The 19,494-nt window shown below is 37.0% G+C and overlaps 1 protein-coding gene across 1 annotated transcript in view; it reads left to right on the plus strand.

Moving 5' to 3' along the window:
* Nucleotides 1–19,494, plus strand: part of TTC29 (tetratricopeptide repeat domain 29) — a 233,915-nt gene that overhangs the window by 83,107 nt on the left and 131,314 nt on the right. The window contains exon 8 of the mRNA XM_047799227.1: nucleotides 5,948–6,033. Within this exon, the coding sequence (XP_047655183.1) occupies nucleotides 5,948–6,033 (86 nt within the window). The remainder of the gene's footprint in view (nucleotides 1–5,947; nucleotides 6,034–19,494) is intronic.

Here is a 19,494-nt window from a genome sequence, read left to right on the forward strand (position 1 = left end):
TGAAAAATTAATTGACCATAAATATGAGGATTGCTCTCTGGATTCTTACTTCTATTGTGGTGATCCTCAGGTCTGTCCTTATTGCCCTACTGCACATTTTTGATTACTGTAGTTTTATAGTAAGTTTTAAAATTGGGAAGTGTAAGTCTTCCAACATTGTTCTTTTTCAGTATTGCTTTGGATTGCTTATATTTTACATCGTTTATATTTCCACATGAATGTTAGGGTTGGTCTGTCCATTTCTTGAAAAATGCCAGCTGAGATTTTGATAGGGATTGAATTGCATCTGTTGATCAGTTTGGTGAATGTTGCTATCTTAACACTAAGGCTTCTAATTGATGAATATGAGTTATCTGACCACTTATTGACATGTTATTTAATTTCTTTTAATGATACTTTGTAGTTTTCAGTGTACATATTTTTCCTTTGTCTGGTTATGTTTATTTCTAATATTTACTCTTTTTGATACTGTTGAAAATGAAATTTTTTCTTTCATTTTTGTATTGTTCATTACTTGTGTGTAGAAATAAAATCAACTTTTATATATTGAGCTTGTATCTTGCAACCTTGGTAAACTCATGTATTCACCTTTTTGGTGGATTCTTTAGAATTTTCTTTGTATAACATCATGTCATCTGCAAGTATAGTTTTACTTATTTCTTTCTGATCTTGATGCTGAAGAGTGACAAAATATGCCACACCAAATGTCACTCAGGCATAAGGAGTACTTTGAGCTAAAGGTGCTAGAAAAAAAAGAGGCAAGGAGGGTATTTTATTCTCTTTTCTTCCTGAAAATAAGAAATAAAGTCATATGAAAAGTTCCCTGTACCATAGGAAAGAAACCTTTGATTGGGAGCCAAAGCCAAGAGAATTCTGTAGAAACAGACCTTGTTAAAATAATCCACAACTTCTTTTAACCTCCCTGCATTATTTAGTTATTTTTCCACAATTGCCTATTTTTGTTCAACTCAATAATAAAACATGTAGGTTTTGCCATTTCTTTGCTCTTCATTTCTTATGAAGACTCCTCCGTGACTTAAAACTTGCATAGATCTGTATGCTTTTCTCCTGTTGATCTGCCTTTTGTCAATTTACTTCTCAGGCTTAGCCAAAAAACCCCTAAGATAACAGGTAAATTTTGCTTCCCTATAATGTGTTTTCTTTTTCTTGCCTAATTGCACTGGCTAGAACCTCCAGCACAGTGTTAAATAGAATTGGTGTCAGAGGACGTATTTGTCTTCTTCAGAGCAAAAGCTTTCAATCTTTCACCATTAAGTATGATGTTAGCCATGGGGCTTTTTAAATGTAATTTGAACAGGCTGAGAAAGTTCCCTTCTATTCTGAATTTGTTGAGGGTTATATCATAAAAAGGAATTGGGTTTTGTAAATGTTTTCTGCATCTATTGAAATGATCAGGTAGTTTTTGTTCTATGAATATGGTATATTACATAGATTGATTTTCACATGTTGAACCAACCTTACATTCCTGGGATAAACCTAGCTTAATCCTGGGGCATAATCCTTTTTATAGCCTTCTACATTGGCTTTGCTAATATTTTGTTGAGAATATTTATGTCTATATTCATAGTGGATGTTAGTTTGTAGTTTTCTTGTGATGTCTTTGGTTTGATGTCAAAATAATAATGACTTCATAGAATGATTTTGGAACTGTTTTATCCTAATTTTTTGAAAGAGTCTGTGAAGGATTGGTATTTATTACATTTTTAATATTTGATAGAATTCAGTGAAGCTACCTGGGCCTGGGCTTTTTTCTTGTGGAAAGTATTTTGATTTCTGATTCAAGTTCTTTACCTGTTGTAGATCTACTCATATTTTCTATTTCTTCTTAAGTCAGTTTCAGGACTTTGTATCTTTCTAACAATTTTTCTAGATCATCTACTCTGTCTACTTTATTGGTATACCATTGTCCATAATATGCCCTTATAATCTTTTTTATTTCTGTAAATACTGTAGTGATTGCCCTCTTTCAGTCCTGATTTTCATAATTTGAGGCTTTTCACTTTCTGTCTTGTTCAGTCTAGCTAAAGATCTGCCAATTTTGTTGACTTTTTCAATCAACCAACTTTTCGTTTTGTTGATATCCTCTATTTGTTTATATTACCTATTTCACTTATTTCCTCTCTAGTCTTTATTATTTCCTTCCTTCTGTTTGCTTTGAGTTTAGTTAGCTCTTCTTTTTCTAGTGTTTTGTTTTTTGTTTTTTTTTTAAGTAGAAAGCTCTTTCTTTCTCTTTGGCCACACCTGAGGTGTGCAAAAGTTTCCAGGCCAGATGTTGAACCCACACCATAGTAGCAACCTAAGCCACTGCATGACAGCCCCTCATCCCCTCATCCTTTTTTTTTTTTTTCTTTTTAGGTCCACACCCATGGCATATGGAGGTTCCCAGGCTAGGGGTCCAATCAGAGCTGCAGCTGCCAGCCTACACCACAGCCACAGCAATGCAGGATCCAGGCCACATCTGTGACCTACATCACAGCTCACAGCACCATCAGATCCTTAACCCACTGAGCAAGGCCAGGGCTCGTACCTGCAACCTCGTGGTTACTAGTCAGATTCATTTCCACTCTGCCACAACGGGAACTCCTGTTTCTTGTTTTTAACAATACATATTTATGACTGGACATGTCCCTCTGTGCAGTGCTTTAGCTAGAGCCTGCACGTTTGGGGTTCTTGCATTTTCATTTCCATTTATCTCAAAGTATTTTCTAGTTCGCCTTCTGATTTGTTCTTTGACCCACTGGTTATTTATAAGTGTGCTTAATTTACACATAGTTGTGAGTTTCCCAAATTATTCTGTTACCTCTGATTTCATCTTTCTGTGAATACCATCTTCTCAGTGAGGTCTACCACCCTGACAACCATATGTAATACTGAATATTTTGAATATAATATATATTATATTCAGTACTGAATATAATACTGTTTTTTCCTTTGTACCCCCAACTCCATTTACCCAATTCTACCTTTCCCAGAATACTTATCACTATACAACTTACCATATAATGTATTATGTTTATTTTCATTTCTGTCTCTTTCTTACATTTCTCTGAGGATAAGGAATTTGGTAAATTTAGTGATGTATTCCAAGTGCTTAGAGCTGTATACTGAGTGGGTCCTCAATAAATATTCATTGAATAAATGAATGAGTGAATATATGTTAGCCAACTAATGAAAGCTTTAGAGCATATTTTTCCATTTTTTAAAGTTTATTGAATATAGTTGATTTACAATTTTGTGTTAATTTTCACTGTATGACAAAGTGACAGTTTTACATAATGCACGTGTCTTTTTTTTTTTTTTCAGATTCTTTTCCCTTATAGGTTATCACAGAATAATGAGTAGAGTTTCTTGTGCTATACAACAGGTCGCCATTGACCATCCATTCCACATACAAGAGTGTTAGGGAACATTTTAATAAAACATTTGAGTTACTCCCAAGAACATTGTCTCTGTCCATTAATCCACGTGTGAAAACCTCTTTAGATTCTCTAGTAAACATACTAGTTATATTATATACATACTAGTTATAAGAGTGAACAATTTAGCCTTAAAAATAAAAACATAATATTTTCTTTAAGATAAATGATTATTTACTTTGATAGCAAGGTCAATCTGAATTTAACCTACTCAAATAAGCTATACAATATAAGCAATATTTTACCCTTTCTTTCTTTTCTATTTGTATCACTCAACTTTAATAGTGCTGTGTTTTCCTCCATCATCTTATTGCTTTCACTTTTCCTTAACTCTGTCTCAATTTGTAAGCAGGAAAAATTCTTATACTTAAATCCTATTTAAAAACTAATGTTTTATTTTGGCCATGCCCATGGCATATAGAAATTCCCAGGCCAGGGATCAAACCCATGCCACAGCAGTAACCAGACCATGATGAAAAATAATTTTAATAAAGAATGTGTGTATATATATATATATATATATGTATGTGTGTGTGTGTATATATCTGAGTCATTTTGCTGTGTAGTAGAAATTGGCACAACATTGTAAATCAACTATACTTTAATTAAAAAAAAATTTTTAAAGAAGATCCAAAACCAAAAAAAAAAGAATTAATATTTGATGTGACCCAACTGTTTCAATTAGCAGCCTCAAAATCTTCCTATCAATAGTAGATTATTTTTTCTTTTTCTCTTTTTGAGTTGCCCTTTACATAAAGTTTGATGCAAATGATGATACTTTATCCAAGCGTATGGTTATTAGTGCTTTAATGTGGTTATGCCATATAACATAGTAAGTACAAGTCACACACAAAAAAATCAACCTTTAATTATCAAAGAGGTAACTTCAGCCTCTTCCTTCTACCCCTTCCATCCCTTTCCTAGTCCCGCCTTTATCCCCAGCACTCAAAAACCTATAGCAGAGAAAAAGTGAGAGTCCAGCTGAATTATTAGAGTTAAAATTCCCCAGACTGAATCACTAGCACCATCAACTCTGCTCAAGTGAGATCTTGAGGGTATAATTCTCTGCAACTGATGAAATTGCCAACGAAGAAAAAAAAATCCTGTCAGTGGCATTTTGCCGTCCTGTTTTCTCAGTCTTCCAGTTGAGCCTCTGTTGATTCAGTGAGAACTGAGAGTGAATGCAGCACAAAGACTTGCTAGCTCCTGCTAGCAATCCATCATGGCGGCACTGCAGAGTTCAGTAATCTAAGGATACTTACTTTCCAAAGATCATAAATGACAATGGATTTGTCAGCATTTGCGTTACCCAGGAGCTAGGTAACATTGAAAGCCAAAGGCTTCCAAAAGTAAAAAAAATAAAAATAAAAATAAAAAATAAATTTAGAGATAGTATTCTTTTTTAAAAACAAGACCCTTTAATGATTCTTGAAGCATATTAGATTTATGTGTCAAATTTAGTTGCATCTGATGCAAATAATTGTGAATATATTAGATGGTATGATGTATGTCTTCTTGAACCACGTGTCACACATTTATACATTTTGCTTTTGAAAAAAAAAACTAGATCATTCCTGGAATAAAACACATTTCACAGAAATTAGGAAGACTAAATTCCTTGCGAAAAGATGGCGAAAAGCATCACCAGACATTAGCAAAGAAAAATGTATTTGAATTTCAAAATATGCATGGAATTTTCTACCAAGAAGCCAAGCTCTGGCAGTCATGCTCACTCAAGTTTTAATCAATAGCCTTACAATTGAACCTAATCAAAACAATAATTCCTTAATTTGCCGATCATCTGCTCTGTTAAAGACAACTGAATGCCAGTTTGTTTGTGTATGTGTGTTTGTGCATCATGTAAGTTTGATAATTTCTACCAGTTATTTCATGTATGTAACTGCAGCTATGCTGGATATTTTTACATGGTGGACCGGTATAAAAATTATGTGTGAGGAGTTCCCACCATGGTGCAGTGGAAACGAATCTGACTAGGAACCATGAGGTTGTGGGTTCGATCCCTGGCCTTGCTCAGTGGGTTAAGGATCCGGTGTTGCTGTGAGCTGTGGTGCAGGTCGCAGATGTGGCTCGGATCTGGTGTTGCTGTAGGACAGCAGCTACAGCTCCAATTCGACCCCTAGCCTGGGAACCTCCATATGCCACTGATGTAGCCCTAAAAAAAAAAAATTATGTGTGAGTGCCAAAATGCTAATAGTGGGTTGTGTAAGTTGAGGGAAACAGTTATATTGCTAATGCACTTAAACATCTGGGATCCAGGTAAATTGTATCACCTCTTTTGATCAGTACATAAGTTTCAGGGATGTTGTTATAAATCTGTATACTTTGTTATAATAACTTTCTACTGTCTTAAAAAGAAAAGATTCTTTATACAACTACAGATGTGATAAATTCATTTGAGTAATAAAAAAATGGAAAAAAAGAAAAGATTCTATTTGTTGTAATAAACCAATTTCTTTAACACCATAGTAATTTTTTCTACATTTTTTTAGGAAATGACAAAAAAATGGAAGGAGAAGCTTCCTATTACTTGGGCTTAGCACACTTGGCTGCTGGGGAGTATGAAACAGCATTAGCAGTAAGTTCAAGAAGACTTTTAATCACTACTACTTAAAATTTTATAATATTTATTTTATTGTATATGTCAGTGCATCTATTTATAGAGACTAAAGCAGAAGAGCAATATTCTAGGAGCATTAAAAAATTGGTTTTATTGTTTATGGGAGTTCTCATCTTGGCGCAGTGGAAACGAATCCGACTAGGAACCATGAGGTTGTGGGTTTGATCCCTGGCCTCACTCAGTGGGTTAAGCTATGAGCTGTGGTGTAGGTTGCAGACACGGGTCAGATTTGCATTGCTGTGGCTCTGGTATAGGCCAGCAGCAACAGCTCCGATTAGATCCCTAGCCTGGAAACCTCCATATGTAATGGGTACGGCCCTAAAAAGACAAAAGACAAAAAAAAAATTGGTTTTATTGTTTATAGAAGGTAGTATATAGTCAACTACTGTGAAGTGCTTTAGGATATATGAAGTTAAATATATGGAGTAATGTGACAACACTCCCCATCACCAAGGAAGAGGTTGAAATGACAGCAAAAAATAAATAGCAAAAAAAAAAAAAATTATAGTAAGCTTATGATTTGGGAAAAATTTTAAAAAGACTGTGGTTAATAAGCAAAAGATTGGATTGCATTGCTATGGGCCTTTCCATCGTGTAGTGGGAGGGAGGGAAAAGATTGCAAAGGTGGAGGGCGTTGTTAGTCCCTGTCTGAGAAGCAGCCTGCCTCATGATAAAAGAAAATCAGCATTTGCCTATTTTATGATGAGGCTTGGTGTGTTTGACTAAAAGCAAAAAACAAAAATGCATCAAGCTCTATCTTTTCTGTGTTATAACTAAATTCATTTTTCTTTCATTTTTCTCTTGCCTCTAATATATTTCAAGTGTAACTTCCTATTTCATTTCACATAAGTCTTATGTAATAATCCTATGTGACAGAGTATTGGCTTTTCTTCAGCTTTGACGAACCCTTATTTGCTCTCTTACACACTCATGCTAAGTAGCATTCCTAGAATTGAGCTAGGTATTTTTCTCTATCATCCTTAAAATTGGGTCATCACCTAGCAACCCCACTCTTGGGCATATAGCCAGACAAAACTTTCATTAAAAAAGACACATGCATGCACATGTTCATTGCAGCACTATTCACAATAGCCAAGACGTGGAAACAACCGATACTTCCATCAACAGATGACTGGATTAGGAAGCTGTGGTATATATACACAATGGAATATGTATGGAATGATACTCAGCCATAAAAAAGAACAAAATAATGCCATTTGCAGCAACATGGATAGAACTAGAGACTGATATTGAGTGAAGTGAGTCAGAAAGAGAGACAAATACCATGTGATATCACTTATATCTGGAATATAATATAGGACACAAATGAACCTTTCCACAGAAAAGAAAATCGTGGACTTGGAGAATAGACTTGTGGTTGCCAAGGGGAAGCGGGAGGGAGTGGGATGGATGGGGAGCTTGGGGTTAATAGATGCTTGGGGTTAATAGATGCCTTTGGAATGGATTAGCAATGAGATCCTGCTGTGTAGCACTGGGAACTATGTCTAGTCCCTTATGATGGAGCACAATAATGTGAGAAAAAAGAATGTATACATGTATGTATAACTGGGTCACCATGCTGCACAGTAGGAAAAAAAATGTATTGGGGAAATAACAATTTAAAAAAAATGGGTCATCATAAGAAACTTAAGTTTTCCTTAGATGACTCTTCTGCTTAATATTTTTTAGTTTATGACATGCATTCAGCAAGGCTGTGACCAGGTCCTTTGAGGAACAGGGAGGCCCACAAAATGCACACTTCCTTTTAGGAGCTAATTTAACGAGGGTGACCAGCTTGTAAACAACTGTAACTCAAAGCAGGATGAAGAGGGCTTTTCTGAGGGCAAAGGTAAGAGTGATTGGTTCTAACACTGAAAATCTGGAAGGTTGCACAGAAGTACTTTGGAGAAGCCGGATTTCTACAGGCAGAGAGCCTGAGAGTCAAGGAAATTAGATACACACATACAGTCAGCATGAATGTAGTCAGTGTGTTTGTGAAGCAATGAATTGTCATGTGCAAGATAAGATACAGTAAGTAATCACATTGGGAAATTAGGTGAAAACTACCTTATAGGTTCCACCCCTCAACCCCCATGGGCACATGGCAAGCATGTGGCAAAATAAATTCAAACAATACAATAGTTTACAGTGAAAAATAAACCTTCCTTCCACCCCTATACTCAGCCTCACAGTTCTTTTCTCAAAGGCAAATACAGTAACAAGTTTCTGGTTTATCCTTCCAGAAATATTCATATATATGCCCAGCATGTAACTTCATATACATATATGTTCATTTGGTTGTTTACAGAATGGTAACATTTTATACACACTGTTCTGCACTCTGAGTTAAATTCTTCCATCCAAATGTGTATCTACACATGCCTCATCTTAGAAAGGACTCATGGTATCCCATGGTATAGTTGTACCATAAAGGACTTAACCACCTCCTATTGTCATTTAGGTTGTTTCCAATCAGTTTTTATCACAAAAGGTGTAGCAGTGAATAGCTTTGTAGAAATTGAGAGATGATCTCAGAATAAATTCCCAGAGGTGGAAATGCTGGGTCAGAGAGAAGGTTAACTTAAAAATAAATTTATTTTTATTTCTAATCTTCTTTTCAAAGAAGCATCACAAGTTTAGAGTCATACAGCAATAAATGGAGGTGCCTGCCTTCTCAGGAGCTATTTATAGCTTTAGGAACATGTATAATATGTGTTGTGAATATTTTTTCCAGGCCACTGTTTTTAGACCTTATGAAATTTTTCCATCCTGAAAATGTTTTCATCCTGTGTGTCTGACTCAATTTATCAACTTCTTCTTGTATGACTTTTGGACATTCTTAGAAAGGCTGTACTCATTCAAAGATGATATTTTTTTAATCTTCTGGACAGTTGGAGGTCTTGAATGCTTTGTGGAGGGGAGTGAAACTCATTTTTAAGCAATGTGGAATGTTTGATGACATTTATTAGGCTGGTGACATGATCGCATTGATTTACTCACAATTGTTTGTTGCACACCTTGTATGTGACAGACCTCATGTCAGGCACTGAGTCTGATCTATATTTTTGGAAGATAACATTAGTGGTATACGACAGTCTACTAATGAATGGGTTAAAGAAGCAGTATTTGGCATCTGGGTGACACAGTTCTCAATAATGTTACTTCTTTCAGAAAAGCATTGGGGGTAAGCATATTTTTCTGGGGGTAAGAAAACCAAAAACCCAAATGTGAAGCTCATGTTCATATTAACTGTGTGACCTTGGACAAGTCCTTTAAACTCCCTAAGTCTTAATTGCCTCATCTATTCAGTGGGACTAATAAATATACTTGGGACTAATAAATACACTTATTTCTGGTGGCCTTGAAAAGATAGGTCCACTTTCTAATCTCTGGAACCTGTGGATTTTACCTTATATAGATAAAGGATCTTTGCAAATGTAATTAAGTTAAGAATCTTGAGATGAAGTGATCATTCTGTGGGCTGATCTGGGTGGGATCCAGTGACAAGGGTCCTTGTAAGAAAAAGGCAGAAGGAGATTTAAAACAGGCAGAAGACAAGAAGACACACAGAGGACAAGTCTACGGGAAGATGGCAGTAGGGATTGGAGTTGCGGTGCCACAAATCAAAGGATGCCTGGAACCACCAGAAGCTTGAAGAGGCAGGAAGAATCCTTCCCTGAGAGAGCACAGTCCTGCCAAACCCTTTGATTTCAGATTGTTTGCCTTCAAAACTATGAGGGAACCAGTTCCTTTATTTGTAAGCCATTTAGTTTACCTGGTTACTTTAGTCCTAGGAAACGAATGCATAAGGTGAATAGAAGAGATAATTTAGGAGCTCCCGTCGTGGCGCAGCAGAAATGAATCCGACTAGGAACCATGAGGTTGCGGGTTCAATCCCTGGCCTCGCTCAGTGGGTTAAGGATCCAGTGTTGCTGTGAACTGCAGTGTAGGTTGCAGATGCGGCTTGGATCTGGGGTTGCTGTGGCTGTGGTGTATGCTGGCAGCTGTAGCTCCGCTTAGACCCCCTAGCCTGGGAACCTCCATGTGCCGTGAGTGCAGCCCTAAAAAAAAAAAAAAAAAAAGATAAGATAATCCATATAAAGTTGTTATGTAAAGTTTTAAAAGAGTGGAGTTCCCGCCAAGACACAGTGGATTAAGAATCCAACTGCAGCAGTCTAGTTGCCATGGATTGTGCTCAATATCCAGCCTAGCAGTGAGTTAAAGGATCTGGCGTTGCCGCAGATGCAGCATAGGTACAGCTGTGACTCAGATTCAGTTCCTGGCCTAGGAACTTCCATATGCTCCAGGTGCAGCCATAAAATTAAAAGAAATAAAAAAATAAAAGAGCGCCTGCCCATATTTTATAGTTGTATAGCTTTTATTATTTTTATACTAATCTACTAAGTCTCTGGGCTTTAGTATTAGTAGTGACTATGGAGAGAAATAAATTCAAAAGTTCTGGAGGACTTGATATTAGATTAAATGTGAGAGGTGAGGGATACAGGTGTCCATGTAGGCCTGCAGGGTCCTGGCCGTTGAGCTGCATGGCTGCTGGTGTCATTTGCCGAGGTCAGGATGCCACAGGACACCCGGGCTTGGGGGAAAATGAAGAGTTCACTTTTGACTATGTTGAGTCTGAGGAGTTTTTGAGATACCTAAAGAAGATCTGTAGATAGTGGTATATGTAGGTCTGAGCTCAAGAGGAAATCTAGATTGAAGACACGCTATTCATTTGAGACTATATAAATTTACAAGTTTTCAGCATATCAAAGCTGCTGAGTGGAGGAGATTTCCTAGAGACAACTGATAGTGATGAATGAGAAAGTTCTAAGGCCAAGCTGGGAGAAGGAGGCACAGAGGAGATTGAGCAGTGTATCCAAAAGGAAAGAGGAAAAGCAGGAGTAGATGATGTCATGTAAGCCCAGGAAAACCAGCACGTCCACAAGACAGAAATGAGCGCAGTCCTTCTGCCTCCTATCCCAGGTGTGGGGCTGGAGTGAGAGAGCTCTTTGCAGATATTCCCAGGAAGACGTCAACCCCCCATCCCCCAGGTAGGCATCTCAGTGAGAGTCAAGGTTAGTTCATTCTCATCTTTTAACTCTCCATTTAACTCTTGGGAGAGCATGCGGGCCATGTTCCAGGCTTCAGCTCACTGTTACTGTCAAGAGTAGCCTTTGCGGTTGGGAAGCACCAAGGGCTGTTTTCAGAGCCCAGATCTTGTTTGAGGCAGAATATTGTTGCCTTTTTGGAACATAGCTCACCCAGAACTGAGGACTTGCCTTAAGACTAAGCATAGGATTTGAGCCAGACCCTCAGGCAGAGCTGCTGAGCCAAAGAAGGATCTGTCATCAAGTTTGGATACAAGTTGCCAGGAGCAAAGTCTAGAAGGTATCAGATTCATAGCTGTCAAATAGGAGGCAGGAAAGAGGTACCAAGGAGTGAGAAGTTGGGGCCGGGTGTGGCTGGGATGGAGAATGGACACAGCAGTTGTGCCTGATTCGGGAGGTCTTCCAGCTCGGGCTGATTTTGAAGGGTTACAGTGTTTTTGCTGTTGCCCTGAAATAAGTTCCCACAAAAACCTGACATCTTGCTTTGATTTCAGACTGAAGGCCACGTCTTTTCATTCTCTCTAGTATTTACTTTAGCCACTTTTCCCTGTTTCCTTTTGGAGTCAAAAAGACATTCTTCAGACTTCTATTTGAATCCCCTTTCACTTTTTTGTCTCTGGATCTGGTGCAGGTGATCATGTTACCTAGTGATCTAATCTCTATTTGCAAACTCCAGCGTGTCTTTACATCTGCAGCCCCTCCTCATCTGATAGCATGACTTCTAGTTTACAAGATGTTTATTAGAAACCCACACCTCATTTAGTGAATATATCATAAAAAAATTACAGGATCAATTAATAAATAGGATTAATTTCCTGATTGGTTGATAACTTCCTAGGTATCTAATCACAAAGTAAAAATTTAACACATTTAAAAAAAAAAAGAATTTTTCAGAGTTCCCGCTGTGGCATAACACTGTGCAGAACCAGGATGTGGGTGTGATCTCTAGCCCAGCACAGTGGGTTAAAGGATCCAGCATTGCCACAGCTGCAACGTAGGTCACAACTGCAGCTTGGATCTGATCCCTGGCCTGGGAACTCGATCTGCTATGAAGTAGCCAAAAAAAAAAAAAAAAAATCTTTTGAATTCGTTTTTATCCTACTTTCCTACCTTGTGCACCATTACCAACACCATCTTCATTTGTTTTAAAGCACCATTGGTGTTTCTGTCACAGGGTGGCTGTGGAAAGCAGTAAGAATGCCCCATCCACTCCAACATGTGGGAGCCAGTGAGAGAAAGTGTACGGTTAAATGTAGCCTTTGCCTTTTCATAGTCCATCAATCTTTAATTCTTTTCATCAGTTTCATCAACTTTTTATTCTCTCGCTTGTAGCTTAAGTTTCTGATTTAGAATATTTTCAAAATTTCAGGGTCTTGTCCTTAGATTCTAGCGCTACCTCTTACAAATTTCTTCTCCCTTCCAATAATGTTGTTCATCTGTTTAAAGATTTTTATGTATTTTTTTTTCAGAGAAACTTGGCTTAGAGAAACCTGTCGCAAATATTCCTAATTAATGGTTCTGATGATCGAAGCAGAAGGGACTCTGAAATCTTGCTAAATGTGTCTTGAGTTAAAGGCTTCAATTTATTACTAAATGATTAATGCATGTAATAGAAAAATATGTTGATACATATGTGAATAAGGTTTGGTCATCATTCCTTGCTGACAAAGCAGTCTTTACTAAGTAACAAATAGAGCGAAACTAAAAACGAACAGTGGATTTATTTAGGGCTAAAATACCTATGAATGAGGAAAGGGCATTTGGTGAAGAGAAGCAGTAGTTCCTGTAATAAACCTGCACAGCAGGTCACAGAGACCCTGACATTTTAAGAGGAGAAAAGTTACCCACGTATATCAAGTGCTGGGGAAAGAAGCAGTAATTCCCTTTGGCTATCATCAGTTTCCCGTAAGTATTCCAAAGAGACTAAATTCTGAATTTTAGAAAGTCCATCTTATTAAGTCCTAAGACTTCAATGAGAAAAAATGTTTTACCAAAAATCCCATTCAAGGTCTTACGCAAAGTTGGCCCAGCTCCCACAATCAAATATTGCAACCATGAAGTTATTTTAAGATAAAGGATGATCCTGTCTTAGCACATTGCTTTTATACATGAATTTTCTTCCCTCTATGCCATTTCCACTTCCTAATTTTAGGTACATCATCTTTACTCAGTCTTTAGTATATTCAATAGTGAATTATTTGCCTCCCATTATTTAGCAATAAGATGGCTGATCAAAAAGTATACATCATATTGATGTTTCATTTTCTTTTATAATACATAATTCTTGTGCAAGTATTTAATTATTCCATATATAAGACAATAGCTATTTCTATATTTGCAGACATGTGACATCTTTATAATAACTTAGAATGCTTCTAACATTGGTGTTAGCTTGTATACACAATCCAAATCTCTAGCCACATCAACAGCATCCCATAGACAAATACAAATAAACAATGTATGAGAAACATAGTTACACTAATATCCTAGCAACTGGTGGATTGTGAAAAGTATCACAAAGGAGGCTATGGATCATATTCATAAAATGACATATTCTTAGGGTTTTGCTGAGTAATTGTAATTAGATTTTATCCTTTTAACTCAATAGACACAAAGACAAGCCTATTATATATCAGAAGACATTCCTAACAAAGCATGATTCATTTGATTTGTAATGTTTAGGGTGCAGAAAGCTTGGAATTCCTACAATTGTTCCTATTTAGTTCCTTTCTCTATTTGTTAAAAGTCACTCCATCCTTGATGACAGTTGGCTCTTCATCTAAATGATAACCTAGCTGACATGCACACGCCTTGGCAGATTCCATGGTAACCTACATAAAACAAGTTTTCCTTTTGGTCACTTTTATGAGCAAAGATTTTTATCTACCACTAAGACCATGATGCAACGCAAATAAATGTGAGTTCCTCACAGCTATCTCCATGGGATACCATATTAAAAGGAAAATATCCAGCAAGCTAAGAAAAAAAAAAAAAAGTAATTTCAATTTCTCTTGCCCTCCAAGAACAAGAGATAGAATTCTTAACTCACAGCAGCATTATTTTTTAGACTCCTCTCTCCTTCCATTTAAAATTTTTTTCTGTTTGTCTTTCTCTAGATATCCCAAAGCCTGTATCTTCGGGTACTCCTGGGCCCAAAAGTCCCCCAATGTGTTGCACTCACATGTGGTTAATCACCCCTCTCTCTTCCCTCTCTCCTTCTGCCTGCATTTCTCTCTCAGGTCAAGAAATCCAGGCTATTGTCAGCAGGCTCATTTCTACTTTTCATATTCCTACTCTCCTCCCCAAATTCTAACTCTCATCTGCAGTAGCGGGTGGGGCTGGTTTGGGGGAGGAAGGAAGAGGAGGCTCAGCCAGAGCTGGCAGCTGGGAAAGGAAAGGAAGCCAATACTCCTGCACAAATCGCCTGTGCTTCTCTTCCTCTTCATGTGACGCATTCTTGAAAACTACATTATCAGAGAAAAGAAATGTAAAACAAAAAAAAAAAAAAGGGAGGGGTGAGAAATGGAAAGAATGGAAAGATGCCAAGGAAAGACGAGATGAAGAAAGTCTCTCTGAGGCTCTCTCTTCATTTAGGTTTTCAGTGCATTCTTTCAAAGACTTCAACTGCAAAGTTCTGCACAGTTGCAGTATAGGATATACGATAAATCTGATGGACCAGACCTCATAATGTATATAATCTAAATTGGTTTGTCTGCAGGAGCAGTTGTTTCTTTGATCTGCCTTTCCTGCTTTCCCATCTTCTTTCAGCTCTTTGTACATAACTGAGAAAAAATTGGAGCCAGTTTGGTAGGGTATCATAATATTCAGTTGGAGTCGCTAGGGTGGATACAGATGCTTAAATCTGTTAAGAGATCTGTGATTCTTGGAAGTCTGCATGGAGTACAGGTAGTAAATACTAGCATTTCTCAGATGAGGAGCTCTTGATTACTTGGAGAGTATGTTTAACAAGTCTTTGAAGAGAGATGCAAGGTGAAATTGTTAAGATGGAGGGCTTGAAAATCGGCTGATGGAGAATGGAATCCCACTTCTGCTGTCGCCACACCATATGACATTACGCAGGCAACATAGCCTTTCTGAGCATTAGTTTCTTCACCTATAAAATGGGCTTAATACTGATCCCTCAGCACAGCTCTGTGTGAATTAAGAAAATGAGTTTAAAGTGTGTGGCATAAGGTCCAACATATAGAAGACTGTAACTATTATATTACCATGAATATGCATAAAATAATTATTTTACAAAGTGCTAGATGGTCATACATCTACAAAAATCATGATGTCTGGATTTTGCTCTAGGCCTGAGTATTCCCAAACCAACAGTTAGCATAGGATAAAATGTTAAATGTGTAGATGAAAGTCTTTAAAAAGCTATTGGAAATAGGATTTTATTTAGAAATTATGTTACATGATAAATATTGTCTTTGTGTAATAGAGTTCAAATGTACATAGCAATATCTCTCTTTTTTTAATTGAAGTATAGTTGATTTACAATGTTGTGTTAGTTTCAGGTATACAGCACAGTGATTCAGATACACACACACACACACACACACACACACACAGATTCTTTTTCCCTATAGGTTATTAAAAAATATTGAGTATAGTTCCCTGTGCTACACAGTAGGTCCTTGTTGATTATCTATTTTATATATAGTAGTGTGAATATATTTGTTCTTTTGTGGGGTTTTGTTTTGCCACTTCTGGGCCTGGAATCAAACCTTTGCCACAGCAGTGACAACACTGGATCCTTAACCACTAGGCCACCAGGGAACTCCAGTAGTGTGTATGTATTAATCTGATCCTCTTAATTTGTCCCTCCCCTTCTCCTTTCCCCTTTGGTAATCATTAGTTTGTTTCCTATGTCTGTGAGCCTATTTCTGTTTTGTAAATAAGTTCATTTGTATCATTTTTTTAGATTCCAAGTCTAAGTGATAAGTGGTTACATATTTGAACTGACAGTAGGTTTTGAACAACAGCCTTTATATGGAAGGTAACTATGGGACAAACCGAGCATGTGAGAGTTGAAGTTAGAAGACATGGATCTTAGTCCTGTCCCCCACATACTAGCTACTGACCTTAGCTTAGTCACTTAACTTCTTGGAGGCTCAGTTTTGTATTTATAAAATAAGGATGACAATGGCAGCTTCTTTGCACTATTATCTTTGTGCAAATCAAATGAAAAAAGTATGTTTACACTTGAGATTATAAACAATTTTCAGATGTAAAATATTGTTATTACTATAGGCTATAATATAATTTTCATTGAATGACAGCAATGATACTTTTGTAGGTAACCTTTGTTAAGTATTTCAAAGTGCCTGCTTTGGACTTTTTTCTTAACTGTAACTCACTAAATGGATCATGTGAAAATTACATAGTGCTTAGAGGTATCTTTGTGTTGGCACATATTTTTATAATGGAAATATAATAAGCCAACATTTTATGGAAAACTTTTTATTACTAATTTATTAATAACTTTTTCTTGATTGAAAAAAAAAAGGTATTTTTCCAAAAAAAAAAAAAAGAATTCGAGTCATTTCTTTTTTGAAAGATCAGAACTCTTAGAAGTTCCCTGGTGGCTCAGTGGGTTAAGGATCTGGCATTGTCACTGCTGTCTGTGGTTTGGGTCACTGCTGTGGCACCGGTTTGATCCCTGGCCTGGGAACTTCTGCATGCCCTGGGCACAGCCAGAAAAAAAAAATCAGAGCTCTTCACTACCCATTAAGTAGAAGTCGTTTTCACTTGCAATTAGAAATCATCACCTAAAATTGACCCTTCTGTTCCTATTTAATGACCTCCATGTCTGAGGGGAGCTCAGATGCTGGCACAGAGGAAAGCAGGGCCTCCTTCTCCCAGAGGGAGGGCCGCTGGTTATCAAGATACAAAACATGCAGGCAGTCCTGTGTGCAGCCGGTGTGCCTCCTGGTCCTGCATAGCTCATCACCAGCTTCTGAAGCATGCCTAAGAGGGCTCACCAGGCAGCTTGAGACGGTTCAGGTGTAAGCTCAGGGGTCTCAGCAGTCATCTTCCTGCTTTACATCAGAGTTTTCATCCGCTTTCTCCTTTTGTCCCGCCACCCACCTCAGGCAGTCTTCTCAGGAATCTAAAAGAGCAGCTGTTCCATATCCCATTTCCCCAGCTGTGGCGGGGCAGACTTCTTCCATCCAGCGTCGCACCCCTCCACATCCCTCCCCCATCCAGGATCCAAGTAGCACTTACTTTTTTCTTGCCATGTGTTTTGCTAAGTAGAAAAACATTCAAAATGTCCACTTTCTGACGAGCACAAGAAAGGTGATAGGGCTAGAAAAAACACTGATATAAGAAAAAAGTCATATTTCCTAATTTTTAAAAATGGACTTATTTCCAAATCATAGAGTTTTATTGCCCCAATTATTAAGCCATAACTTAAGGCATGGTTATAAGTATGTATTCCATAACTGATCTTAATCATCTTTTGAACAGTTAACCTTATTTGGAAAATACTATTTTAAGTAGTTCCTAAAAAATGTGTTTTAATAATTTGGATATTACGAAAACATAAAGTGTTTTACTAATAATTTTGCTACTGTTATTTTTGCATTTAAAGTCATGACCTTCCTAAAGCATTAGAACAGATTTCCTTGTAGTACCAATTTCATATAAATTTCTGTAGCAAAGACTGCAGACTAGAATCTTAGTAAATTGAATATTTTTAAAACTTCCTCATTAATGAGGAGCATAACTTTCTTTAAAACTTTTTTTTTTTAGTTTTCCTAATGGTTCTTTTTTTTTATGATATCATAGTTTAGGAAAATAGCAAGTGTGTTTTTCTTCTTTTTAAATGACGAATACTTGATGGTATTTATCACATAAATTATGGTATTTGTCATTTAAGTGACAAAAGCTTTATAGAAAAATTAGAAAACCCAAGAAAAAATGAAAATCTGTATTTTTTAGAACAGTAATCTGTATGGCAAAATTTATAAGTGGTAGACTTTCATGAAAATGAAGAGATGTTTTATGTCAGAGAAGAGAGTTCATGACCTAAATGGTTATAAATACTGATTTTCTAGTAATAAAATTGATTGATTATTTTTGAAATGTGAAAGCTGATTTTAAATTCCCCTGAGATCCAGAGTGTCACTTTAACCAAAACTTTCTGATTATTATTATTATTATTATTATTTTTAAAAGTGCTACTAGAGTAGCTCTTTACAAAACTGCTGACATTTTTGTTTCTAGCCATTCCCATTTTTAATAGTGAGAAAATTTCTGATGTTTGGGAGAAAATGAAGGGGAGGATAATTATTTTCATTTTGTTCATTCTGAAAAGAATGAACTTCAAGATTCTGAAAATGAAGACTCTAATCACCTAGCCCCCATAGTGACATATGGAACATAATATATGTAGACTTCTTAAAGTTCAGGGCCTAGCATATGAAAATGTTCTCTGGAGCAATAAAGCAACTTGCATAGTTCATCACAAGACTAATTGTGTGACAGACCTAGAGGCAACGGCACAGCTGTTAGCACACATTGATCCCGGGCCCCCAAAGAAGAGGTGTCACACCTGTAAGAACATGGAGATGGTTATAGGATGAGATGGGTTGAATAGGTTGAATAGCAATCATGCGCCAGTCATACTTCATCATTTCAGATCAAGCCAAAGTATATATTATTTTTTTCCTCTACAGCAGGAAAGAGGAACTTTAAAAAGAAAAATGTCATTCGGAGTTCCCATCGTGGCTCAGTGGTTAACGAATCCAACTAGGAACCATGAGGTTGCGGGTTTGGTCCCTGCCCTTGCTCAGTAGGTTAAGGATCCAGCGTTGCCGTGAGCTGTGGTGTAGGTTGCAGACGCGGCTCGGATCCTGCGTTGCTGTGGCTCTGGTGTAGGCCGGCAGCTACAGCTCTGATTCGACCGCTAGCCTGGGAACCTCCATATGCCACAGGAGCGGCCCAAGAAATGGCAAAAAAAAAGACAAAAAGAAAAATGCCATTCAACATCTTCAAACTTATCCAAAGTATTCTCAAAGGTATTTATAGTGTAGACAGTCACTTGATCTTCACCTCACAGCTATGTTGACCTTAGAGATTATCAGTATAATCAGTGCTCACTAACAAAACATATATATACTAGAATTTTTTAAAATAGCATTAAACTGTACTCCTAATATTCATTTCATATACTTAGAAAACTATTTTACCCAGTAATTTCAACTTTCTCCCTTTATAAACCTATAAAATTTAGTTAATAACTAATAAAATAGGCTTGTTTAAGATGAAATCTTTTTTTTTTTCCATGAATGTCTTC

The sequence above is a fragment of the Phacochoerus africanus genome, chromosome 10 (genome assembly GCF_016906955.1).
Source record: "Phacochoerus africanus isolate WHEZ1 chromosome 10, ROS_Pafr_v1, whole genome shotgun sequence".
In the NCBI taxonomy this organism is placed as follows: Eukaryota; Metazoa; Chordata; class Mammalia; order Artiodactyla; family Suidae; genus Phacochoerus; species Phacochoerus africanus.